At 41.0% G+C, this 27,586-nt stretch overlaps 1 protein-coding gene across 1 annotated transcript in view; it reads right to left on the reverse strand.

The window, feature by feature from the left end:
- Positions 1-9,162: 9,162 nt before the first annotated feature.
- Positions 9,163-27,586, reverse strand: part of tafa3a (TAFA chemokine like family member 3a) — a 55,998-nt gene continuing 37,574 nt past the window's right edge. Inside the window, exons 3-5 of the mRNA XM_027019207.3 lie at positions 16,569-16,718; positions 14,834-14,958; positions 9,163-11,263 (exon numbers count right to left, since the gene is read on the reverse strand). Coding sequence (XP_026875008.1) covers positions 11,252-11,263; positions 14,834-14,958; positions 16,569-16,718 — 287 coding nt within the window. The 3' untranslated portion in view covers positions 9,163-11,251. The remainder of the gene's footprint in view (positions 11,264-14,833; positions 14,959-16,568; positions 16,719-27,586) is intronic.

Here is a 27,586-nt window from a genome sequence, read left to right on the forward strand (position 1 = left end):
ACTAGTAGTATATTGTGTGCTGCATTTATGTTATTTATAATAAGTGTTTTGCCTCATTACAATCTCTAACCAATTGTAGTGTGTAACTATTTGGCTTGCACTATGCAAATAAATCAGTGTTCCTTTAAACTCTTGGCTTGGCACTTCAGATAGCGTTATATAATGTTTATGATTGAGTGCTCACCAAGTAGAGTGAAAAAACAGCTACAGTTAAATAATTGCCAACATCAATTCCATGTAAAGCATCCAATCTGTTGCCCCCATTACCCTAGTTAAGCCATAAACTAGGCTAGCTGAACAGTAAATCTCTGATGTGGTTTTAGCCATGAAGAATGTTAAAAGTTGGTTATGCATCTTCTCATTACTTATTCTGGGCTGTACAATAAAATTAACTCTTTCTAGCACACATTTAATTATAATTTGAAGGCAGATAAATCTATTGATTTAAATGCCTTAACCCTTCACCAGCACCTGTTTCTGTCACTGGTTGTAGGTAAGCAGGATATGGGTAAATAAATAGATCAACAAAACCCACTACAATGATTAAATCAGTTATCAAATGAATAATTTTTAAGATTGTGGCTTAATTAATTCATTAACAGAAACTCATTTGCCAACATTTGCTGGATTTATACTTTGGCTGGCATCCTGCAAAAATCTTGCAAAAAAACACTGCAACTAAATATCAAAAATCACGGGCTGTCCAGGACAGGCAATTTTTATCTACTCTATGTCACTGTGACGTGAAATGGTCAATGCAAGACTACAGTATACTTTAACAAATACAGAGTAATGCCACTATGAGAATTTCACAAAACACACACATATCCATCCATACATAGGAAATTCTAGCTGGTGCTGGAATCTATTGTTTCCTTTGACAGTACAATATTTCTACTTTCTGAGCTCTCATAAACCATGAGGCATAATCAGAGACTTAACTGTATAATTGAGAAATAGGGAATAATGTCCACACACACACACACACACACACACACACACACACACACACACACACACACACACACACACACACACACACACACACACTCTTTCTCTCTCTCTCTTGCTCTCTCTCTCTCTTTCAATCTTGCAGGATTGTAAATTATTTATGTACATAAATGAGAAAACATGATCTGTAAAGGATGGGGTGTTAAAAGCAGAGCGCATTCATGCCTGGATTAGGAATTCAATTTGGAGGTATACAGGGGCCTTACTATATGTTTAGTTAATCTCATTTAATGAGCAGCCAAAGTACAAGTCAGTCGTATCACTTTATTGTGTTTGGATTTGGAATAATTGGCATTTGTACTATGATCATTACAAAAGCTATTTTATTTTTTAAGATAGACTACTATGCTACAAGTATCCTCAACACTTCACAGGTTCCGAAGGAGCCTCACTATTGCTGAGGTGGAAACATCGACAGTTTGTCACTCTGAGGCATTAGAATCTCATCTGCTACCAATTACCCATGCATGTTAAACAGCTATTCCCTTCCCAGCACCAGGGGCCCTGGGCTGCGGGAAATGCCCAGGAACCACTTGCTCAGCTGGGCTCAGCTCCTCCAGCTACCCTTGTCTGGTCCCTCACAGATGGAGCAACAAACCCTCTAGTTACTGGAGGCAGAATACAAGACATGGATGACCGTGTCTCTCTCCGGAAGCCAGCACTGGGCCTTTGGGTAGTGCACTACAACATATAATTAGTGAGGAACATCTGTTCTAGGTGGTTTCTCCAACCACAGTGGGTTTTAAGAGCTTGAACAAGTCTTTGGCCTTGGTGGAAGCAATAGCCTTTATTGCTCTGGATGATAAATTGTTCTGTGTTGCCTACTGGGGTTTTGAGTGTGATTATTGTAACAAACCAAGCAGATTCAGTGGATTTTGTATATGGCTTTTATTTTGTGTTTAAGTAGGGCAAAAGACCAGGGAAATCAGATAACATAAAAACTTTAGTGTGCTCACTGTTTAGGTGCTTTTCTTTCTTCCACAGTGGAACATTATCATTCTCCAATAAACCAGCCCTATTAGAACTGTTTGATGTAATGTGATATGATCTTCTCTGGGATCATTCATGTCTAGGAAAAATTCAGACATATTATCTCTCAGACATGTACTCCAAATCATATACTATCATATTGTAATAGATAACAGTTACTGAATGTAACAAGATCATGAAGAATTTGTTAAAGGGAGATAGCACAAGCACATCCGTGAGCAATTGGTTTCTGTCAGTAATTGAAACACATCAAACAAGTATAGACCAACTTCATCAAAAGAGATTGTGCAGTGTACATTTCCACCCGATACTCTGGAAAATGAGAATCGGATGGAAAACGCATCCTGCCAGTGTCCTGGTCTTGCCTTGGATGTTCCATGAAGGGTTTCTGTTGAGGTAGCTCCGTAATGAGGAAGATGAGGAACAAGTGCATTCACCTTTACTGCCAACTCATCAGCTTTGCTATCGGTGTACTGACCCACCTTGTGGAAACCTGCCCATTAGGCAAAATTGGCTCCCACCCCAAGAAGCTATTTACTAGCGGAAAAGGGGGGAAAAAATAATGCGCACACATCAAGAAATGGGGCCAAGGAGAAAGAAGCTGTTAGGGAGCCATCAAATAGTCATTCTGTGTGCCTTTCTCTCTCTGTTTCTCTCTCCCCCCCCTCTCTCTCTCACCCAGAGAACAGATATGTATCAGCTCATTCCGCCACAAGCTCCTATTAACCTGTTCACAGGTTGCAAAGAAAGGAAGCCACTCTCCAGCCCCCTTTCTCTCTCTCTCTCATGCTGTCCTCTTCCCTCACTCTCTCACTGCCCATCTGTCTCAGTAAGAATAACAAAAGATCATTTCCTTTTCAAATGACTGCTGCCCCCTCAGCTGACCCCTGGGCACTGAGGTAATCCAGAGCGGAGGGGAGAATGAGGCTCAGAGGAAGACTTCCAGCGGCATGCCAGCTCCAAGAAGCCCTATGCAACGCTGCATTCATTAGAGCAAGAAATAAGACTGATAAGGAAGAATGAAAGCATTGATGACTAGACAGAGGATAGGAGCATTTAGAGATGTGTGATGGTTTTATCCACAATAGGTAACAGTCATCCAATATGAAATGGGTGCACAAGAGAAAATTGTACTGCACTGTAGCAACCAACTGATTGTTCTGGGGCTGTTTTTTCATGGTCTGGATTGTAATGCCAGCCTAGAAAGAAACTAGCCTGAACTCCCCATTTTGTCTGAATAGAACAAACTTAATGCTACCTTATATAAGATATGAAAATAATGCACAGATTTTTAATAAGACATACACTTCACAAGAATCTTCATGGAGTAAGCAAAAAAGATTTTCACTGTAGTTATAGAGCAGTTGGAATAGAACATTTTTATATCAATTTTCTTCCCAGTATGCCTTTGGGTTTCAAAAGTCCTGTCTTTGATTATATACTAGTGATGTCGCTGCTGAAATGATGCCTCTTCCAAACAGCAGAAAGCTGTAGAACATATGACAAAGCAACACTCAAAATAACAATGGAACCCTTTCCCAAACTGAGTTATAATATCTGATTTCGAGATACCTGGATACTGAAGAACAAGTGGCAGACAATTAAATCAGCCTGCTGGCAAACTTCTCCAGTCTGACTTCAATTCGCATCAAGTATTCTCTAGATCCAATGCAGTGCTTTATGACGCTCTGCAAGGTTTTATTATGAGGTGGGAAAATCTAATTTGGTTCCATGTGTCTGACAGTATTTCAGACTAATTCATGTTGTCAAGGTGCATGCTGAACAAACCCAGCAGATGGTGTTTGTGGAAGACAGGCCTCAGCTCCATGCCCACGAATGGTGGAAAGGGCAGCGCAGCCTGTCGAACCCATTCCTCATCGCCGCCGCTACATGCTTTTCCATTATTCCCCATGTCTCGTTCTGCACACTCTTCCCACCTCCACCACAATGACCCTAATACCATAGAGAAAAAGGGAAAAGAAGCTGTATAGCTCAGTTTGAGTGCAGTAAAAGTACAAAAAAAAGCCACTATATTCTGAATTCACCACTAAAATGCTACTTAGATACATACAACTTTTACAACAGGCCAGTAGTACATTGTCCCCTTAACAACGGACTCTACATATTTCATGACAAATAAAATGTTTTCAGTTGCTCAGATTCTGCATGTACTTTTGTATGTAATATGTTCTGTTTTATGCAAATGATAATGATTCTTGACAGTTATTAGTCATGAAAATATTTAATGACAGATGATAAACTTACTACACCAACAACAACAATAATATCCTGTATACTAAATAAAAGATCATTCTGGGTAACCAATCAACCATTTAGGTGCTTGTTCAGACTCTTGACATTTCCTTCCCCTCTGTGCCAACAGTCCCTGCTACTCATGCATGCAGCTGCACAGCTTCTTTTTGACCTACTGAAGTTCTCCCATGTCATCCCCTTGCTGTGTTTCTTCCAACAGCTCCCTGTAGCAGCTCCCCTTCAAAGCCATAACTGGACCCGCTCCCACATAGCTAAAAGCCCCAATCATACCCAGTTCTGCACCGCTCTGCCTTCAAGCCTCTTGTACTACTCAACTTGAATCACCATCCCTCAGGACACAAAGAAGACATCAAGATTCCTCTGTCCTGGCACCCAGGTGGTGGAATGAACTTCCACTGGCTGTCCATACAGCTGAGATACTGACTGTTTTTAAAGGAAGACTCACCTCTTCTCTGAGTCAATAAGCACTTAAAAAATCATAGTCTTCTTTTCCACTGTAGCCAGGGCTTTAGCCAGTATTTTTAAAACATCAGGATACGCATTTGGAAAAGATTACAAAGTTCTTCTCTAAGTCACTCTGGACAAGGGCATCTGCCAAATGTATCTAATCTAGAAGTTCTAAAAGCATATACTAGGTTCTCAGCATTATGCAGGGTTAACGTGTAATTTCTTAAATTATAATGTTCATGTTTAGATATGTTTTTATATGGGAGTTATGTGGTATTATTTCTAAAATGATAATATTAAATTTTAGAATATTACTTAATTAAGACTCAAAGTTAATTATGAAAAAAAAAACTATGAAGAGTTAAACCACCATCCTTTGAAGTTGTACAGTTTTTGGTTGTACAGAAAAACTACTGGGGTCAAGACTAAAATCTGCAACCTTGTAGCAGACTTTTCTTTTTCTGTTATCCAGAAATGTCTTCTTCAATTGTTTATGATCAGACCGATAGCACTCAGACCATGCCCTTCTAAAGTGATCATGTTCAAGCCTGTTCATTAAAACATGTTGCCAATAGTGTCAAATTCAGCACTCAGATCCAGCAGTACAAAACATACCATTTGAGGGAAGCAATAGGTCACTGACCACTTCTGGGATGTGATACTCCTGGAAACTTGATTAAATATTTTGAATATGTTATGTGAAAAGATCAGGACTGTCTCCAAAATCTTAGATAAAAAAGGTACATTACAAATATGACAAGGATTGAAAAGCCCAAAGCTATAAAGATGAAGTTTCACAAGAACATGGCCCAGAGTGGATGGTCCACCTAGAGGACAGCATCATGATGCCTAGCTTATTATATCCAACTAGAGTAAACTCTTCAAATTTTTTTATGGGCCCTCCTGACCAATATTAACATACAGTACATATGGATTGCTAGCTTTATTTGACCTCTTATGGATTCTATTTTCTTTCTGAAGAAGCCTGAGAATCCTTTGCTCCTAAAGAGTGGAGGAGTCTGCTCATTAAAGGCCCAGCCATTTAATATAGATACAGTACTAAACAAGAGTTTAATATTATTCTTAGTGCTTTGTTTCAGGTCTGAAAGGTATGCTACTCTAACTTCAATCAGAGCCAACACATCATCATTTTGTCACTGAAGATCACTTAGTATTCATTTTCTTTTAACATTTATGTCAGTATTATAGCAACTAAGAAAGCAAGGGGTGGCTTCATAAAAAGAGTGTTTAATATTAATGCAATATTACACCCATAAAGGTGAATCGATGAAGGCATCTGCTGGAACATTAATGGGGTTATGGGAAGCATATAGGTTAATTCTTCTCTCCGGATCTAGATTTACATTATTGTTTGTAGAGTAAAGAAAGGCCTTTTTTGAGAATGGACAACTTGTGTTTGCCCTCTGCTATGTGGAGAAGCTGAATGTACTGCTGTCTGATTAATCTTAATGAATTATGCAAATAGACTTTTTCTCCAGCGATTTTTGGAATGTTTCTGTATTGTTTTATTAATGCACGCTTGAATTGCTTCATACAATCACAAAGTTCCCTCTCTCCTTTCTGCTGGCTGCTTTGCTGTGTTTCGATATTCAGGCCCTTTCCTTTATTAAAAACCCACGGTGGTCTCTGGTGAATTGCACGCACGAATAAGAAATTAGTCATTTAATGTAATTTAATGACTTTTAACCAAACAAGACTGCAGTCTAGATTGCTAACAGTAACCCCCCACCCTCCCACTACATCCCCAGGGCCTGATCTTTGGGAGCATGTCTCCTTAATTTCTACTTAATTAATTACGTTCGTTATCAGGACTACCCTGTGGTGAGAGCACAGTTTCAATTATAGGAGCAAAATTGACATAAAACATAAAAGGCCTTGACTAATGCTCTGTTAGAAGCATCTGTCTATTGGAGACTTCTAGAAGCTTGGTCTTTAATGAAAAGAACCTCTTTGCAAGCTGGTAAAATCTTCTGAAGAGACAGTTGCAGGTATTTTATTGTTCTTGAGGGTTAACTTTTGGGAATTCCACCAGTAAGTGACTCATTAAAAGACATGTTATTAAAATGCTCCTGTATATATCTTCAAATCTTTCCAGATAAAGAATTCAGCTACTGACTAAAGACTGCATTTGTTATCTCAATGAATATGGTAAATGTAAAATGATAATAAGGTTTAGCTGAATATGTTGGTAGAAATTCTTTGGATATGGAATTAGATAGGTTAATTAGAAACATAAAAATACATAGGCTCCAGTGAATTATATTTATTATTCAAATGCCTCAATATATAACTGGCCCATAAAATGACAACTTATGCATTCTAATCAGGACAGCCAAGGATTATTTATTGTAGTATTTATTCTAACATTTATTCTAACATTTCATATTCAAAACATAATGTTGACAGGCTTATCAATGTGTTAGCAATGCCAGCAGATGACACTAGAATGTGAGCTGTATGGATCCCTATATATATCACTTAAATGTCCTATTGGATGGGTGTCCTCTATGAATACATGTTAATCTTATTTTTTATGGATGTGATTAATGAAGATTTCTTTCCTTTTCCTTCCATTTGAAAATGTAATGGATATCACTTCTCCAGTTAGACATCAAAATAAGCATTAGAAATCAAGACTACGACTATCAGGGAAGATTTTTGTTGGTCAGTGTTACACTGAGGCAAAGATGATGTATCAATTAATTAGTAAACAGCATACATAAATGTTACATACCCAAATCTTGTGCTGCTTTCGTACATATGTACTCATGCCATTGGGTGGAGTTTCCTGAACCCCACAATTACATGACACGCTGTGTATGAACATAATCTATCCCCAGGGCTTCAGAAATGACAGGGGAGGTAAGATACTACTTTATAAACATGGAATATGCTAATCTTCCTTTATATAAATCTCTCTGGCTACTCTTGAAACATATCCCTTTCATCTGATGAAGGTCCAGAAAGGGTCATGAAGAACATATTGTGGTGGAGCGTCTTATTCATGTCTTCCATAACTGTTCTGCTGGTAGTCATTTTCTCTTATCAGTAAAGCATCACCAGCCAACACATATAATCGCAATGCAAGACTTTGTTATGTCCTGAAAATAAGTGAACAAACTCCGCAGGGTAGCAAAACCTCACTGAAAACCATCCAAAACAGCTCAAGCTGGCTCACCCTTAAATGTCTCATGAATTGCATTAAACTTGGCATTTTCACACATTTGAATGGTTGCACACAGAAATTTACTTACATGTACACACAAAGACATATATACACACACAGACAAACACAGACATCCCTCCATCCCCACCTTCTGTGCCATGTCCATCTTCCAAGTATTGCCATTCAGATACAGGTGATAGCAGGTGGGCCATAGTGTTCCCCACCTGTGACTGCTTCTTTCATCTCCAAAGAGCATGGAAGCTTGTGGGCCCGTTGGCCATCACAGCTCACATCATAAGCCCTTGAGAAGGTTCCGCATGCAGATAAGGAGAGCAGGAATGATAATGATAATGTGTGAGCTTTCCCTTGCCCTCTGCTCAAAAATCCTTGATGTCAGGAGGCGCTATGTCCACCTTCAGCCAAGATAGATTAAGGCTCAGAGTCAGCAGGACAGGCTAAGGTTAATCCCTATCCCCATAAAAAGTACCTTCTCCCTTCTCTGACACTGTGGTTTGCCTAAGACCACTCATGCACTCCACAGTTGAGGTGATCCTAGATTTGGTAATTTTATTATTGACGTCTTTACAGGGTTCACGATTCATGGACATTTAAAAAATGTCCTTTTTGCCTACTTGAGATGATTAGATGTGCTGAAATGCTTCAAGTGCAAATGAAGGAGAGATGTATGAGAGCTCTAAGGAGCAAGTCAGGACTGACACTGTCGGCCCTTAGCATTCTGCTGTGAATACAAATCGAAGCTGCCTGGCGCATCTTAGTCACCTGGCACACCTACACCTACATACACACACAATTAGGTAAATCACCTGGACTCTCTGCTAATGACACATCCCTTCAGTGCAAAGCTTGCTCAGTGTGCGTGATTTAGCTAAACACATTAGTGCATTAGTATGTCATTATTACCGTTCCAGCACCTGAAAATTATGTTTATGGCATGTTGAAGGGTAGTACATGTGTCACTTGCTCCTCTCAGCAAATGACATGTTGACTTACCTTTGAGTGCTCCTCTTCCTTGGTAAGCCTAATGGCAAATTAGAATCAAAATCACTATTGAATGGTATTATGCAAATAGCCTTACCTCTGCCTTGTACAATTCAGTCTGAAGTGTTCTGTGATAGCTGCATAAGCACTTTGGGCTGCAAAGACAGAATGCTGATAATATAGTGTCTGCACAGAGTACATCCTTGAATACGTGTCAGATTTGTTGAGAATATTATCATAATTTCATGATCATCTTGACGGGTAAATGACATTTATTACTGTGTAGGAAATACAAAACCATGAGAGCAAAAGCTTTTGAATGTTGCTCTACATCTTAAGTCAGCATAGCATATTTTGGGCCTTGCAGTAGTGTAATAATGTAACAATGCTGTTATGGCACTGAAATACAGGCCCGCCAATATTATTGCCAGATCAAGTTGTGCAAAAACAGACATAAAATAAAATGTTTTTGTTATCAGCTTGATGTCACATTGAAAATATGAGAGAACTCTAAAAATGAAAGTAAAAAGATAAAACGACATCATGGTGCATCACAATTCCACTACCCTAAATCTCTCTAGATCCTTCACAGGCTTTGGTCTTAGGTTGTGGACTCTCATCTTCACCTCACCCCACAGGTTTTCAATGCAGTGTAAGCCAGGTGCCCACTGCAAAAGCTTGATTCTGTGGTCAGTGAAGCATTTTTTGTATTGATGTGGAGGTATGCCTGTTGGACGATCCAACCATGACCTAGTTTTAGCCTCTTGGCAGACCCAGAAAGATTCTGGTGTAAAATCTTTTATTTGATGGAGACCATGATGCCATAAGAGCTAGCAGAGCCTTTAGAAGAAGAAAAACAGCCTTACAACATCAGACAACCAACACTATACTTCACAGGCAGGATAAGGTTCTTTGCTGCATGACCTTGACTTTTTTTCACAACAAATATACCCTTGGTGTTTGCTGCCAAAAAGCCATTTTTTAGTCTTATCTCACCAAAAATGCAACAATTTCCTCTTCCAATATGCTCCTTGATAGAAGATTTTGCCATTTGAAACCTTTTTCATTCTGCATGGTTCCACAAAATACACTTGTGTCCTCTTTCAAGAATTTCATCTCAACACTAGTTGTTAGAAACTTCATAACTATTCATAACTGTGGTGATGGATATTTGATAAGTGTAAGGCAAGTTTTACACATTACACATATCCTTCATTTATGAAGGTCAATAGCCATTTCTCCCATTTCTTTTGTGCATTCTGTGATCTTCTCCATGTGGTTTGATGGGTAAGGTTGTTTGCCCTGTGCATCACCATATATTTATTCATATATTTATAATATATTCATATTTATGAAACAGGAAGTCATGTTTAACAGGCTGACACAATTCCTAGACTTAGGTAAAATATAAACAAAATTGTCATTTAGATTTTGCTCAAGGGAACTTTGAAATTATAACATTTGTGTTCTAAACAAAAGTAGACTTTGTTGCTCATCATTACCAAGTTGCCACTAATTATGGAGGGCATACTGTAACTGAAGATTCTACAGATATAATACATGCTGTGTGGGTGCTCAGTGTCACCTTTTAAATTCTTCCAAACTGTGGGTGGAGATTTCCCATAGAGATGCTTTTATTTGAGATAATACACTTTTACTCAATAGTGGTCACCAAGGTTTTTTTTGGTTTTTTTTTTTTTTTTTTTTTTTTTTTTTTTAACAAACAGCAAATTGGTTGTTACCAAGCTATTTTCAATTTCACTGGTCCGGTGAAACTGCCAAGTTCGAACCACTATCACCACAGTTCATCTTAATACTTTTCTTTTGATGGCACTAGTTCATTTTAAAATACAGGTGCTCTGGTATTGTCCTTAAAATTAAACACTTCACAAAGATCAAAACTCTTCCCAAAAAAGAAGAAAAAAACATTGGCTTCAAAGGATAGAGAACTGAACACAAGTGCCTCGGAACACATATACTTCAAGCAGTCATGAACTTTTCAACAACAACAAAAAAAAATAATCCATAGTTCTGCAGTGTGTCACTGTATCTCGGGATTAATCCATATCTGTGTTGTCAATATGTCAATATCTTGTTGAATATGTACTTTACATGATATATGTTCTTGTCCAATAGCTATAAAACATGGATGGAAGGCTGGAAGTTTGACAATGAACAGCAGAGGAGTCCTTTTTGAAAGTTTCCATTTATAAGAATGTATTCAATATTCCACTGAAGTTCAGATGCATGATTTCCCCAGGTAGTCTTCAAGTCTTAGTTCCTGCATTTCCATCTACATTATCAAAGAAATAGATGAGGAGTCCCAAATATTCTGATCCCAGACTATCGTGTGACCTGAAAAAAAGAAGTGCATATGTTATTGCATATACAAAAACAGCTGCATATGCTTAAAGCACTCATACTAAAAAGTCAGATTATTGACCTTGAGCAGTTACCATTGCCACACAGTGTAAATATTACAGCACTTTAAAATAGTCCCAAAAGTCACATCTCTCACAACTTCATCTCCTTTCCTGAACTGTCCTCATTATTTCAAGCTGAAAGTGCACCCATTAAAGCTTCTCTCCATGGCAGGAGGTGTTATCTCTGGGGTTAACTCTAGCTCACACCCACACCGCGACAGCTCCCATCAGCCTCATCAACTATAGCAGACCTGGCAGCTCGGTGGCTGCGTGCGGCTGAAATAGCATGCCAGGGCGTGAACTGTGAGCCCCACTGGGCCTGCCAGACTTTAACATGCGGGTCCACTCTTGCTCCGAGCTCCGGGACGCGAGAGAGGGCGCAGCAGCCCGAGACGAGGCCATGTCTCCATGGCAGCGGATGAGGCCGGCCTTCTTGGCTACTCAGGGAATCCCAGTGTAATCGACACCTTTGGGTCAGCACCAGCAGGGAGCTGCAGGGCACACTGATGAGGTGGGAGGTGTCCAGGGTCACTTCCTTCCTCCCCCCACCTCCACCCTCTACACCTCAGAGCGTTCACCGGTGTAAACATCTGCTGCATTCTGGCCACGTTACTAGGAACTGGGTTGGCCAAGTATACAGAGTGTTTGCTACTGCCTGAAATTACTGCTGGACCACCTATGCAGACATATTATGTAAAGGTCGTAAGTTTCTTAGGTTAGGTGGTTAATTTACCTATGTTAGGTGGTAAGTTACATTTTACTCACCACAACAGATCTCAGCCTGCTTTTTCACTGTGTTAATTTTATTGATTCACAGACTAAAATCAGTAAAAGATAAACAGTACTGTACATTTACAGTAGAGGACTAACAATATTATTAACTTTTCTAGTAAAATTCTCATCTTGCAGTGTGAACCTCAGGTTAACCTTTTTGAAAGGGAAAAATCTATAGCAAATATAGATATGTATTTTGCGAGTAATTTTAGGGTACTAAAATCTTTTCCGGATTTCTATAAAAAACAAAAATCATGATAAGCCAAGGTCAATCACTTCACCATTCCAACATACATTTTGAAGCAACCCATATTTAAAATCAGCAACAGTTTATGTAATCACAATCGTTGTCACACCCCTTAAGTCCAAGCAGGCATAAACAAAGGTGCTGCCAAACAGCCAGGTGCTTCAATCATGTCACCATGGTGACTCATCTGGGATTCCGCACTACTGCCGTATTTTGAAGGGATGCGCAGACGGTGGCCTGGAGAGCTCAAAGATCAAAAGCACCCAGGTTTAAGAGGAGCTCCCAGCACCTCAGAGCTATGCCCGCAGTTGACGTGAAGTGCACTGGCATGAATTATTAAGGGAGCAAAAGTAAAAAAGGGCTGCCTCACGCAGGCCCCTCTGGCCTATGAATAATGGAGGAGCCGTCTCAAGCGCGGGCGTTTTGTGAGTCAAACTCCTCAGCCTGATGGATGGCTACGAGCCAAGTGTGTCAGCATTAGGTACAAACACACATGCATGCACACGGGTGTATGCATAGGCAGCTCTTGCAAACACAAATGCTGGCAGACAAAACGCGATAACCCACATTAACCTACGGAAGCACACATGTTGCCCACTATTCACTTTATGAAATACTATGGCACTTATGTCTTGGAAGCGCTATTGTCTGTCTCCCTTTCCTTTAGTGGAGAAAATCTGTGTGAAGGAAGTGCAAAATACAAGCATGCCTTCAGCTTAACAAGCACAAACCACGGAGCTCAGTCAGCGATCTAAAGCCACACTGGGCTACTGTGGAGAGAGTCGTCTGAAAGATAGTCATCTGAATAAAACCCTTAGATCCACTAAAGGAGCCTGTTTTTTCTCAGCTGTTTTGTTTTTCTACAGAAACATTTACGCCATTTATTTCAGATATTGCATTAAAATAAGACTGCTCTTGAAATTCTGAGAACTTTTTTATGTGTAAGTGTACCTTGATTTCTATTTTCTTCTACAAGAATGTTTTTTTTTTTTTTTTTTTACATGAATTTCAAGAGTTAGTTGCGTGTCGGTCATTATGTGCCAGGTTTTGCTAGTTATTTAGAAATGGTATTTCTACCATTCATCCTACACTACCTCAGCTGGGAATATTTAAGTAGGGAAAAATGGCTTCCTTAAAACCAGTAAAACATTCTTTTTTGTCACTTCATCACACTGAAATCAAAAATTATATTTAACATTGTATTAACATAACTTTGTCTGTTCAGTGAACTTGAATAATAACCAAATCTGTAATGGAATGCAGATACACTGTACACACCAACATCTTGATGAGGATGCTTGATGAGGTGATTTGAAAGGAAATTGCTATTGACTGGTGCTTTTCTGTACAATCGAAGGAACACCTTTATTGCAGACACTTTTAGGTGGATTCAAAAAGTGTATAATTATAGAGTGTAGTCCCTCTGGTTTCATTCACCGTTCATCAGCCACCTTCAACCTTATTCATCACCAGTCAGTTTCTGACCACAGAACCATGGCTGATGGGATATTACATGGGTGGCAGACCGTTCTGGACAGCATTAACACTGACATGGTAGTTATCAGGCAGAGCAGCGGGTCTGGGGATCTTACACATGTCATTGTCACTGCAGCGTTGTTAGGGGTGGTCGGTCAGCCCAGCAGTGGTCCAGTGGTCCAGTGATGAAGGGTTAGAGGATGGCTAACACACTGGTGAATGGCAGATAAGCTTCAGACTGTACACTTACAAGGTGTACCTACAAGCTACAAAAAAAGTGGCTTTGAAAAGAATTTATATAAAGAGATTTTTAGAAAACATTTTTCAGTGTGGTTGATATGGTGACCTATGTTACAAACTGACTATACCTTAGGAATACCAATTAAACACTAAGTAAATAGCTTTCTCTTCCTTTTTTCTATTCAGAAAATCAGAATCACAAATAAAAGCGATGAACTCAGACCAGCTGTAATATAGTTGAATACTGAATGGATGCATCTGATCTCAATTTCTGCCCTTCTGAAACAGCAGAAGAGGACAGCAGAGCTGCTGCCCATTAAGGTCACCAGTGAACAGCTTGTGCAAAATATTAAGATCTCTGAAGGAAGACACACAATTGTTGAACTGCATGTATCAGTGCCAGATAACAGCGATTTTAATTTGCACATGCATTTCCATTTCTGCTGTGACTAGCTAGATACTGTGTTAACCTTCTTTTTTTGTGTCAGGGTTTATAAGCAGCTACTACAAGATCAGTACATCATGCAATGAAATCTTGTAATGTAACTGCTAAGGTTTGAATCCACACATCTGGAAAAATAAGAGGGTTTTTTGGTGCCACAAAGACTACTATATTGTTGTTATTGATATTGTAAGGTTATGGCAGCATATGTGCAAGTTGTTGGTGCACCAGAGTGTGAAGTAGCACTTGTCTAATGCACTGCTGGTGCCGTGATTCATAGAGGGAATAGCGGGTATGTATGGCTTTGCAAAGCTCTCTCTCACCCTGGTCGTCTTGACTTTGTTCCCAGTGCTGCAGCTCCAGCCTTTGAGATCCGGTAGTACCTTACATTCCTCTCCCTCCATACAAGGCTGCATCTGGCACCACCACTTCTGTGCTACTATAGATGCTGGGGTGGCAGAGAGACAGACAGACAGAGAAAAGGAGTTGGAGAGAGATACACTAACTCACACAGACCTATTATATGCATACTTTCTTGTTTCATTCTTTCATTAGCAAGTTGTATGTGGCTCACAGTTTCCTAAGGATTATATAAACGTGCACAAAAAGAGCGAGAGCTGAATAATCCCCAACCCTCTCTCTCACACACACAGGAAAACACACAAAAGCCCAATGTGCAATTTGGGCACAAGTAAGAGAGGACAAAAACATCACCAGTTACCCCATAGCCAATATTTTCAAGGAAGAGGCAATAAAAATTGAGTGGGAGAGAAAAGCCTATAAAATTTCACCCACATTCATGGCCAAAAGAAATAACACTCAAACCCATTCCCTCCTTCCCTTCCTCCCTCTCTCAGTCGCTCCATCTTCGTCCCTCTCATTCTCTTTCTATGTCTTTCTCTCTGCTTCAGAGCAAGGAAGAGTGGGAGTGTGCTTGTTCCACAGCCGACGGTTGGAATCCATCACTGCTATACTATTGGTCTCCAGAATAAGGCCAAGGTCCATGTCAAGATGAAGTGAACCATGGACAGGGAGTGATCACCAGCACCCGAGCTTTAGAGAGCCAAGGCCAAAAAGCCAAAACAGTGCAAAGGCCGTAACAACTCCCAAAGAGTCAAAAACCTCTGGCAGGTTGAGGTCCTGGTACTATGCTCCTCAAATTCAAAAATAGCTTTCTCCATGAAAATGGGAATCCATGCATCCTGAGTAGATATGGACACATAAACATGACATAAACTTACATCATAACAAATGTCACAGCACTCCACCCGTTTTCTGGCTTCAAACATGTGATAGAGCACCTTGGGAAACGTGCCCTCAGTGTGCCGCAGCAGGCAGGTGGGCAAAGGGGAGCTCGAGTCTGTCAGACATATTACAGAGCAGAAAAGAAGATGGGGATCGATTGACCCGTCCAGAGAGAGAGCCTGCTGACATGTTATTAGACAAGCAGGCTGGCCTGCGCTCCGCTGTGTAGCAGGATGATGGTGTCCTGTCGAAATGGCTGTCAACTCCGGAGTGACAGGCCCACCAGATGAGACGGGGATAGAAGTGGGTGGCTCCCTGTGACGGGCATAAAGTGTCCAGGGCCATGTCACCAGAAAATGTAATCCTCACCTTGTCTAGATTATGTGGCATTCAAAGCAGGTGCTTTAATCCTAGCCAGTGGCTTGATCGAAGCATTTATGCGAGTCTATAGTTTGAATACAGGACCTTTGTCATACTGTGGAAAGGTTCCATGGATTCACGTAATGAGAACACTCTGGTCTCTCCATAGTAGAGTTCGTACATTACTCCCAGTTAGTCTTAGTACACATTGCTCCCAGTTACTCTGATTACATATTACTCCCAGTTAGACTGAGTACATATTTTATCCAGTTAGTCTGACAATAATTTGCAGTTAAGTGAGGGCAGCTGTCTACAAAAGGTTTTTATTTTGTTTGTTTGTTTTCAGTAGTAAAAAAAAGCAGCAAAATGTAGCCTGGGACATTTATCCCAGTTTCTTGTTAAATAATGGTATCCCACGTCACAGCAAAGGCAGAGCAAGGAAAGCACTCCTACCGTCCACGCAGGAGGGGGCAGCCCTGGTTGTGCCTGCCACCTGCCCAGGGAAGCACGAGCACTTGACAGTTTGGGAGCGCTCCTCAATTTTGTTCTTGTTACAGCAGCGGTGTGCAGCTATGACCTCGCAGGTTCCTGCCTTGACATGCACTGTTGAAACACAACAAGGACATGGAGCCCATTAAAAGCAAGCAGGTGTTTAAACCTGGGCACGTGCACGTTCACCATGATGGCCACGCCTTAATGCCCACACCAGAAGCAAACGTTGTCGCAAGGGCATTGCAGTTAACGTGAAGGCAAATGCTGGGATTTGGACATTTTATATCACAGACCACATTCAGGTTTACCTGTGAACATGTGCAAGGGGTTAAGTGCCTTAATTAGGTATGTGTAAAATATATATTTCATATTCTAGAGACTCACTGTCCATTATTGAAATTTTTTTAGCGTTTATTAGGGTTTAGTATTTGGCTTTTCCAAAGATATGTAGAGGCGCATTTGCAAGCATATGAAGGACATTATTTATACATTCACACATTATTTGGTAGGCTAGATTAAAAAGTAAAAAACAAAAAGAAAAGAAAAACAATTTTTTTTCCAAGTTTTTGTGTTCCTTTCAAATAAGCCTTAATTACATCGGTAAAGATTTTCAATTTGGGACTTGAGTTGAAAATTGATTGAAAAAGGGGCCTCCATCTTCCCATTAGTAGGCCAATCTGAAAATCTCATCAACAACATTAAAAACATTTTGCCTCCAATCAATAAGGAGCCATTCAAATACGCACAAAAGAACCCGACATGCAGCGGGCCAATAGCTCGCCGCAGAAAGAAAACAGAGCTTTACTGATGTGGGTGTGTGCGAGTGCAAGCCCGAGCTCTTTTCCATGATTATTTCCCAGCCACAAGCACACACAGGGTGAAACTTCATTTCCAAAGTTTGAAAGACAGACCGAATATTCAGAGTGGGTCTGAGGATGACTAAAGTTAGAGGGGCAGGGTGGTGGCAGTCAGCAGTTGTGTTTCTCTTGTTGGGGGAGGATCAGTGAGAACTCTTACAATAAGTAAAAGGGTATGAAATATAATAAAACTATTTTATAGTTAATTAAATTGTTAAGGTGAGCTGGCTTTGTTTTTTTCCTGTCAGCTCATGTTTGAGAGGAATGAAGGTCAAGGTTCTTAAAGCCTCTTTAGAAAGGCTGCTTGCGCTGGTGTGGCTTGGCTCAGTGGTACCGGAGCAGAGCGGATCGGGGCGGTCCTCGGCCTGCTGAGGAGGAGACCATTCCTCTGGACAAGTTCATTTATTAAACTGCAGGGACAAACTTACCAGGGATGGAAAAACAGTAAGAACTACTGATTAAATAATGGCCCTTTTACGGCGGTTACAACACACACATAGCCTGGTGTGTGAGCATGTGTGTGTGATATGAGATGGCAGAAAAGTATGGAAGCACCTCAGTGTCCATGGAGGCGGCGTGAACGGTATTTGAAAGGCGCATCACTAATGACTGGTTCACTCTAGGGAATGGCAGAAACCCATAGCTCATTGACACACACACACACACACACGCACACGCACAGCTTCATGACCTTCACAAAGAGGGTGTCTTTCCCCTGACATCTGCTCAAAATTTCCATGACGCACTAGGCCTGCGATCAATGGATTTCACTTAAGGCACTCGGGCTGGTCGTCAAGCAAGGAGTCAGGTAGCATGTGCATCAGCTGGGGAAGAGGCCATGAGCTAGGTGCTAACATTAATGCACCCTGGCATTAGCCTCAGACCTCATCTCACACGGCACTCTCGGCTCTATAATCGCATCCATTGATTCTTGATTGATAAGTGTTCCATCATTACTGGAGGTTATTAGGAGGGAAGAAAGTTGTTGCAGGTTTTGACAACTTGTGTGCAGGGGTGGGGCAGTGAGTTGGTGTGAAGTCAGTGTGGATGGGTAATGTTGCCCTTGATTTTCAGGCACATTGGTCTTGTGCTTTCTAATATCTGTGTTAGGACAGACTGCGTAGGGCCTCATGTTTGTTTGGGTTTTTTTTGTTTTGTTTTTTTTTTTGTATAATGTCTTAATTTTAAACCATCAATTAATTGTCTGTGCAGTCTGTTTGCAGGGTAGCATCTGCTATCTTTCTGGTAAGACAGCGTTTCCATGCTAAACTAGAATTGCATAGCGGATGCTGAGGCGAAACGGTCCTAGCACTGGATCTGTGGCAGCCCACCTGCAGGTATAGTCTGCAGCCATATAGCCTCTTTTAAAATCCACCACCTGAAAACTGTATAAAGGTTTATGCAAATATGTTTATGCAATAGGCGGCGAGATCTCCTTAGACAGAGGATGACAGGATCCTGAGCGTCAATTGGCTCTCGTTGCTCCCAACTACTGCGTTAAGTATGTTTCTGCAATGTTTCTGTTCTGCATTGAACTCTTCAGGCTTCAACAGACCTCAAAAAACAATATAGGCCACATTCTACCTGACTGCATTCATATATGCAGAGCAAATTAAAATATTCAAAGCAATCTCACTGAACTAAACCCAAACACCAAACACAAGGCATTTGTTTAATACCGAGCTGAAAACACTGAGCGTGCATGGAGATATAACCTCACAAGCCTTCCATTAAAGATTCCTGTGCAGTAAACATATATAGACAGTGGAGTCATTTGCCAAGAAAACAAGGCTTAGGGGTAAACTGGAGATTTGAATAACCACCCTAAATATCCACTGTGCCATCACAAAGATGCCGATCTTTTAGAGGATGTGAAAATGTTACTGACACTTGTCAAGAGCAGTTAGCTTTTCTGTGTCTTCACACAGTTTTCCTTTAATGTGATTTGATAGGTAAAACATCTAACACAGAGCTGTGTGACTTTATGCACAAGGGTAAAGGCTATTGAAAAATAAAGTGGAGAATGTATTATAACTGTCTACATGATGCAAGATTGCACGTTACTCCTTCCCTTCCCATGTGAAGTTGCTATTTTTGCACTGTCTGTCTGCTTACCAAGGGTAAGCTTTTGGTGCCTTGAGCTGCTTTTGTCTAAACAGCAAGCATGATGACCATGGTTTTTGGACACCAAACTATAAGTAATATAGCATATACTAAAATAAAGAAAATCTCAAAATGGCACACTGCTACCTTTTCATTATCATCACCTAAAAATGTTTTCTGGCCACGAAAAAGTTCACATATCATTGCATATAAAATGTCTGCCCTGAGAACTACAGGAGCTGCAGTGAGTATATGTGTGGCAGATGAATGCATCTGCAATAAATTAACAATTAAATAAATAACTAAATAAAAAGGCTTGAGTTGGTGAGGAAGGTTGCAGTTAGTCAGTGGAGCTCAGTGAGCGGCTAAAGCAGCTGAAGCCCAAATCCCCACTGCACTCCTTCATCCGGCAGGAAGCTCATGCAAGGAATGCACCCAGAGAGGGCGCCTGGGGAAGTTTCAGTCCTCTAACTGCCTAAGCAGAGACTGGCAGACAGCATCAGCCTCAGCTGTTCAGTGGAGCGAGCAAGTGTGTGAATGTATGTATGTATGTGTGTGTGTGTGTGTGTGTGTGTGTGTGTGTGTGTGTGTGTGTGTGTGCGTGTGCGTGAGTGTACCTGTTTCTGTAGCATGATGTTCAGAGCCTAATGTGTACTAGGTGAGCCAGCTCTCAGATGCAGTAGAGAAACAGGCACTGTCTATTCCCCTCGTCAATATGTCACGCTCAATATAGGAAGAAGGCTGATATCGATTCAGTCGTCAGCGAGTAAAATAACATCATGAAGTATTCATAGATGCTGTGCAGGCTTGGACAAAGGCACATGCCCCGCACAGGTTAGGTTTCTCCAATGGATAAAATGAACGATAGTGAAGTTAATGGAGGAATTGCCAAAACAATGGATAAGGGCTTCTTATAATGCTTATATATTTTTTATTTCTTGACTCTTATAGCAGTGTTTGGTAGTTCTAATAATGACATTCAGATATGAGGTGATGCATCATGTGCAGTTCATTCTTGCATGCAAGACGATGTGTATGGTGCATACCATTTACCGGTCGAACCCCAGACGATTATCTCAGACTGATTTGTTATAAGCCACAGATGCTCATCTACCACATGAGCATTACTATGCCAGATTGTACGCAACAAACTGCAGACAAGTTATGAATTCCAGTGAAATCCCATTATGCCATTTGACCGTTTGTGTTTGCGCAAAGGACAGAGTCTGTGGTGCAGGGCCAGTGTAGGAAGTGCTCTCAGGCTCAATTAAACATCTGGCAGCATACGACTGCAGCGCATTATCTCAGCCCTGCCATTGTCACCGTGGCAGCAGTGAGCTTGCTCTTTCTCCCAGTAATTCAGTGATCAGACTCACTTTCCCTCCATCTGTCCTAACACTTATTACTTAGCAGGCCAGCAGCAGGCAGAAAGAAACGCAGCTTCCTCTCGTCTCCCCTTCTTCCTGTTTCTCTTTCTTTTCTCTAGTGAGGGGTTGGGCAGTGGCAGCCCAATTACCACGGCATCGGTGTTGCAATTTACAGTGAGTCACTTATGAAACTGTTACTGAAGCGATGGAGGAGGCAGCCATCTGTGGCACACGGAATGGCAAGATCAAGCAGCCGGGGCTCCTCGCAGCTCTAGTCCTGGGATCAGAGGTGGGAGGAGGAAGGAACAGCCACTGAGCCCAGCTTGGAAAAATCCAAATGAATAGATGTCATATCAAATGCTCTTTACTGGGCATTAGGTATGAATATGCCATGGGTTTTTTTTTGTGGGGGAGAGGCTGGTGGGGCTGCTTTCCTGATGGGAGAGGACAAAGAGGCATAGGGGCTGGGGGCTGGGGGCTGAGCCATGATGCTTCCCAAATGGGTATTGGTGCCACGGTGCCCGTTGGGGTGGTAGGCCGAACACAACATGGGGCAAACACTCCAAAAGCGGATGCATATCCAGGCAGAAGCTCAAACTGCCCGCACTTTCATAAACAGCAGTGGAGAGGCATACAAATGCCGCGAGCATTAATAAATTATGTAGGTGCGCGTTTGAAGGCAGGACCTCAACGGCGGGAAATCTCGCCCTCTGTCAGCTTCGTGCCGCTCTGACACACTGGAGGCCCAGCGCGACAGGCTGGGTGTTAAATGGGAATTAGCGGAGACCGAGATGAAAAGGACCACAGGCCAAATGCACAGACGGCTGGACAGTCCCAGTAACTGCTACAGCAAACCATTGCTTCATTGCTTTGAACATGGCTTTAGTTAAAGGGACACTCACCCTTGCCAAAGAGCTCAAATATTATTAATCATCCTTTGGACTTGCTGTAAGTGCAAGCTGGTCTTAAAAAAAGCCAAGAACTTGGATACAGGTCATCAGTAATGGGAGGCCCATATGAGTTTATGAAATATAAAGCCATCTGCTCTGAAGCCATCAATATTATGTAAAGGTGAAAGCCTGAGAAAATCATCTCAGGTTATGTCTGCAGAAACATGTATGCACAAAACACTATGTATTTCCAAGCAATTCATAATGTACCTGATGAGACCACTGTCAGTTTTTAAATACCTACACCATATATGCCAGTGAATGAGAAAAATCATTACATGAAAAACCAAAGCCATCTTTCGTTTCTTGCTGGCCTCTCCCACCCTTCTGTGTACGACCCCAGAGATTAGATGCTTGGTCAAGGTGGGGGCCATAGAGATTGCTGAGGCTGACAGATTCCCAGGCACAATGGGCCCAAGGCACAAATAAACTTCTCTCCAGCACCATCTATCTCTACACCACGCTTTTAGCGGCTACTTCTGATCAATGACGCTCCCTTGAGGAATCGCATGCCCATCTCAGTCAATGACCTCTGAATGTTATTACATTTCAGTTCCAGGTAAAAAGAGCAGCACCCTGAAACTAATGGAGAGCATGCCACCATTTGATCACCGCTCAGCTAGGATTGTATCACCACGTATGGTACATGGTGAAGGGAAGTGAAGATGAAGACTATCGCTCCAGGCATCAGCTAAGAAATTGCCATTCGACCTGAAGAAAGGCTGAAAAGGATGATGACTCCCCACTTCCACACTACCAATAGGCAATATTTTGGAATTACATACTGAGTTGTAAATGTGTTGATGCATTTATTCAACATGTATCATTATAACACGACTATATGCTATGTCAGGACTAATTTAATAGCTTTATTTAATTAAGCCGTAATAAAGCATCTGGTTTGATAAAATATTTGTAGCAGAGCAGAGATGTAAGGCTGAAGAAACAAAGCTGTTTACACCTATAGCATTAGAGCATCTCCTGTTCAGTGCACAGACACACACTACAAGTCAAGATGCCAGTCATGTTTGCTCTAAATTTACATCTCCCTCTCTCTCACACAAACACAAACCTAGGCACATACACACACTGCTCCAAGACTCCCAAAAGTGACTGACAGCTGAGATGTCATCACACATGCAGCTGTGGTTACAAACAACACCCATCCATTTCCCATGCTGTCTTCATCCTCACCCAGCAGCTAGCTACATCTCAGCTCGGGACGCAGGTGGGGAGGAAATCACATCATGTGAACTGGGGAGAAATAGTGGAGGTAGTGGTGCTTGTACATGTTGGGATCTGCTTGCACATGAACAACACTGAAAGGCATAATGGGGTCCAGTGCACATGATCTCATTTATATGTCTGCTGTGTTTCAGCATCACTTTGTTAACAGCAAAATTAGCACATATGGGCAAAGTGTTCCTATAATCAGTGTCCCAGAAAGTAGTCCCCAACATCACAGGAGCTGATATGTGGTATAGTAAAACCCTATATGACACAAAGACTCACCCTTTACCAGAGCTATTGAGGATTAAGGTAAAATATTGCATGGATTCATTCTTAATTATCAAAATTACACTACACATCAAGTAAAAGACCCCCAGACAAAGGTGAAATATTATAAATGTGAATTCTTAATCATCTAAATTACATTAAGTAAGACCTGATCAAGAATCATTAACCTACTGCAGACTCACTTCTAGTCTTGTCTCTTCACAGTATTTGGGAATATTGCTTTCAGTATAGGCCATTTCTTTATTCATAATTTAACCCACATCGATTTTCTGCTTGGGCCACTGGTCATTCTGGGCCAACAGACAGGTGTATCTTTCTGCCTGACAAAGATGGTCCCTCTAAATTGGTCAGTTGGTTACTGGGCAGTAACCGGCAATCTATTTTGGGGCATGTGGGCAGGGGACAAGCAAGTCCAATACTGTTAAATTCCACACCCCATTCGTGCAGCTGTATACTCAGCCGAGACAATACAGCCTTGCTTGCCTCTCTTTTATGGCATGCTCAGGACACTGTGTCAAGCATTTTATTCCCAAAGTGATACACAAGCGAGCACATAGTCACAGAATGTAATGCAGTGACTACAGCAGGATTGATAGACCTCATTTTAGGGCCTTCTATTTCACTCGAGTTCTAGAACATTCTGTTTCACTTAGCTCAAACTGCCTCATGTGAGCGTTAAAGACATTAAAGACAGGACAGAAAGAAAAAAAGAGGAGGAGAGAGGCATATCTTAAAGTCTTTGAAATGCTCTTACACTCAGTTCCTTTTGCTTCTCTTCCAGGGATACACACTCATAAATGTCTTTCAGGATTTATACTACATTATTACTTGTGCTTATTGAATGGGTGGTGTCAAAGGGACAGTTATTAAAGCAAATATCTTTATTTTACAATTTTGCACAATCAATCTGTTCTAGTAATAACAGAGGGGTGTGGTGAAAACAGTGATTCAATTCCTGGCATAACCTACCTCAGTTTGGTGGGGACAATCCAAATCTGCACTACTGGCCCTTAGAACCAACCACAAGAAAAGATCCTCATCATCATCATGTTTCAATTAACTGGGAAAAAGCGACTGGAAACGTCACTGCCTTTTACTAAGGTTAGTGCATTTCATTTGTTTGTTTGTTTATTTGACCTTAGATTTCAGCCACTACATATAAATGCATGAAACAAAATGATTAATCAACCAGGGCAATATTGGCTACTCCTACCCTTATTAATACAGAATATAACAAAAAAAAAAATTAAACAATGCTTACAATGACTTTTATTTTTTTAATTTTAGATATTAAAATTATTTGCTTTATTTACTCTCTCTGATTAAGAATTATAAGGCAAACACTGGGTTTAGCCTAATGACTGGTGTCACAGCAAACAGTCAAAAGTAAACTTCAAACTACACATAAAAAGCAGCGAACACATCCACCGACAGACAACCAATTAGCCAGGGTAATCCCAGCGAGCCTGTTACAAAGTGAGAGATAATTCCTGCGCGTCCTGTCTCTGCCCTTTTAAAAGCAGGAGTCACTAGAAGTGCTGTCAGGACGTAGCTCGTGCGGGTACTCGTTTTCAGCGGCTGCTACTGTATCGCTATCGGCGATTCTGAGCTAATTGTTTCCATCAGTAAACAAAATGTTGTGATCCCGTTATTCTCGTCCAAAAAAAAACGGCCACATTAATTTGCATCGCAGGGCATCGGGCCGTGCATCTCAATCGGTAATAATGAGAGGCTAGTAATAAGTAATATCTGTTGATGCGATCAGTGTTTACTGTGCACAGAAGTCCTGACGAATTTGCCCGATAAGCGCAGCGCTGAAATGGCGCTAGCTCTCGCAGAAACTAAAAGCAAAAAGAGTAAGGCAGCTTTTCGAAGTAAAGAACTGGTAATTACAGTTGTCTACAGTTGTTGCTCTGCGGGCCACTTATATTATCAGTCACATTTGTGCTGATATCCTTAATATTGTGTATGAAATCCCCATTAGCACGTGCGCTTTTAACTTTGCCAGTGTTATACCATCTAAGGGTTCCCTTATTACAGATAACATTTTTCTTCCATACAGTAGACGTTCAAAGTCTAATGTACCGTATACCACGCCCCAGGGACACATATCACTTCCTCCAGTATCAGTCGGTTCAAGTAACACTCCAGGCAAATGTCATTCGTGGCAAATAACACCTTTTCCAAATATTAGTCATTCCAAATATATCTCACATGCCAGTGACATAAAACGTAAAGACACAGAACACAATGGAAGCATCTTCCCCAATTCATGATCAATCTTAGTGCTATTTATGCAACTTATCATGGAGAAGATGTTGCTGTGGCAGTAAGGAGACATAAGTGATTTCAGAGCAAGAAGAGAAGAGGACATTTTAAAGATCATCACTAATCTAATGGCAGCAAGTGGTAACAACAACAACAACAACGACAAAAAGTGAGACCCAGTGCATTCAACCACAAGTCATAAAATGTTGTACAGCTTTTCCCTTCTCCAGCTCTCTTTGGCCATATCTGTCCTCCATTTTGTCATTCACCTGGTCTCTAAATGTCATACAGTAGTTCGGGCCTCATTTATTGTGGGGACCACAGCATGTGACTCTCCATACCTTAGAGGAGAGAATGACCTGGCCCCTTCAGATACCAAAAACTGCTATCCATGGTCAGAATGCTGAAGACTCTCTCTCTCTCTCTCTCTCACTTACTCACTCACTCACACTACCAATTGGTATCTCTGCCTAGCTGGAAATTCCTATAAACAAAACCTTTTGCACACTGAAGCATCATCTATTCCCCTCTAGACGTGGAAACCCACTGTTCACAACACAAAATCATTGCCAGGCCTGCAGTGTTGTAACCATGAATGAGCTATGGCATGACTAGTTGCACTGCCATGGACATGGAAGTACAGTCCAATAATCTAAAACAAGCCATTGTCCTTCTTCTAGTTAATGCACTGAATGCACAATAATTGGAGCTATATATTAAATGCATGTAATTAAGGCACTATAAATGCTTATTGGCATGAATCAAAAAAATTACTTTGTATAACAATAATCTACATAATCCTAAACTACCAGTCATGACTATTACAAACAAACCATGTTTCCTGAAGCACACACTATGAATTACACCAGTAACTTTGTCCCAAAAGGGCATCCACTCAAGCATTGTGTCATCCAAAAAGACAGCAGCTGTCAGGTTGCATCTGATAATCAGCTCTTCCTGCCTTTTTCACGGCTCTTTTATTTCACCTAGCAATCCAGCAGTTTTCCCTCCAGTGCCTGACTAACAAATCAGAAAATGCTTGATTGCTGTGCAGTAATAACTTGCAAATGCATCCTTCTAGCAAGAAAAGCAGACAGGATTTTGATAATATCTATACAACTAGATCATCTTATATTAAAATGTCCATATTTCTTATGTTTCATTAAAGGGTTTCATAAGCATTCATGATAGGAGTGGACGCCTGGGTGTTGGCACCAAGCACAACAAAATAGACTTTTAACCTATCGAATTGCGCTTTGGGCTCTGTGGTTTGAAGAACTGTTCCACCAGTGCCGTTATAACATTGACATTTAGAGAACTCTAAGAGCTATAGCAGGGGCTGTGGCACTGCTGCTGCATAAATACAACATAGCCATGGGGCTGCTGGTTCAAACTAATCCTTGGCACACCAAAGGAGTAAGTCAACAATGTCAGACACCTGCAGTTTTAATGTGGTCTAACTTTCAGCTTTCACTCTAAGACACTAAGTTCCCACTTTTGCAGTCACATATAAAGAACCATGTTATAAAAGCCCATTTCAATGACGGGATTCTTTACAAAGTTCTGCATGAGACCACATAGCTCCTGGTTCAGGGAAAGAGGTTCTACCTGAAACTTGAAAACTGTAGCCTGTTGCATTGGTAACTCAATGATTACATTGTAAATTCAATAAGTGAGCCATATATTCACCACCCATGACCACAAGACCACTGCTGGCTGAATATGTTTTTGTGTCAGACCATCAGACCACTCTCAAATCAAAGGTGACACTGACACATATAAAAACTCTAGCAACACTACTGTGCCTAACCATTTAGACCAGCACAACACCCACTGCCATCTCATTGCCAAGTCAATGTCAATGGTCCCCTAAGATAAGCACATTTATATTACAACCTACATTTTCAGTGCAAATG

This window comes from Electrophorus electricus, chromosome 7 (assembly GCF_041902795.1).
Source record: "Electrophorus electricus isolate QZ-2024a chromosome 7, ASM4190279v1, whole genome shotgun sequence".
Taxonomy (NCBI): domain Eukaryota; kingdom Metazoa; phylum Chordata; class Actinopteri; order Gymnotiformes; family Gymnotidae; genus Electrophorus; species Electrophorus electricus.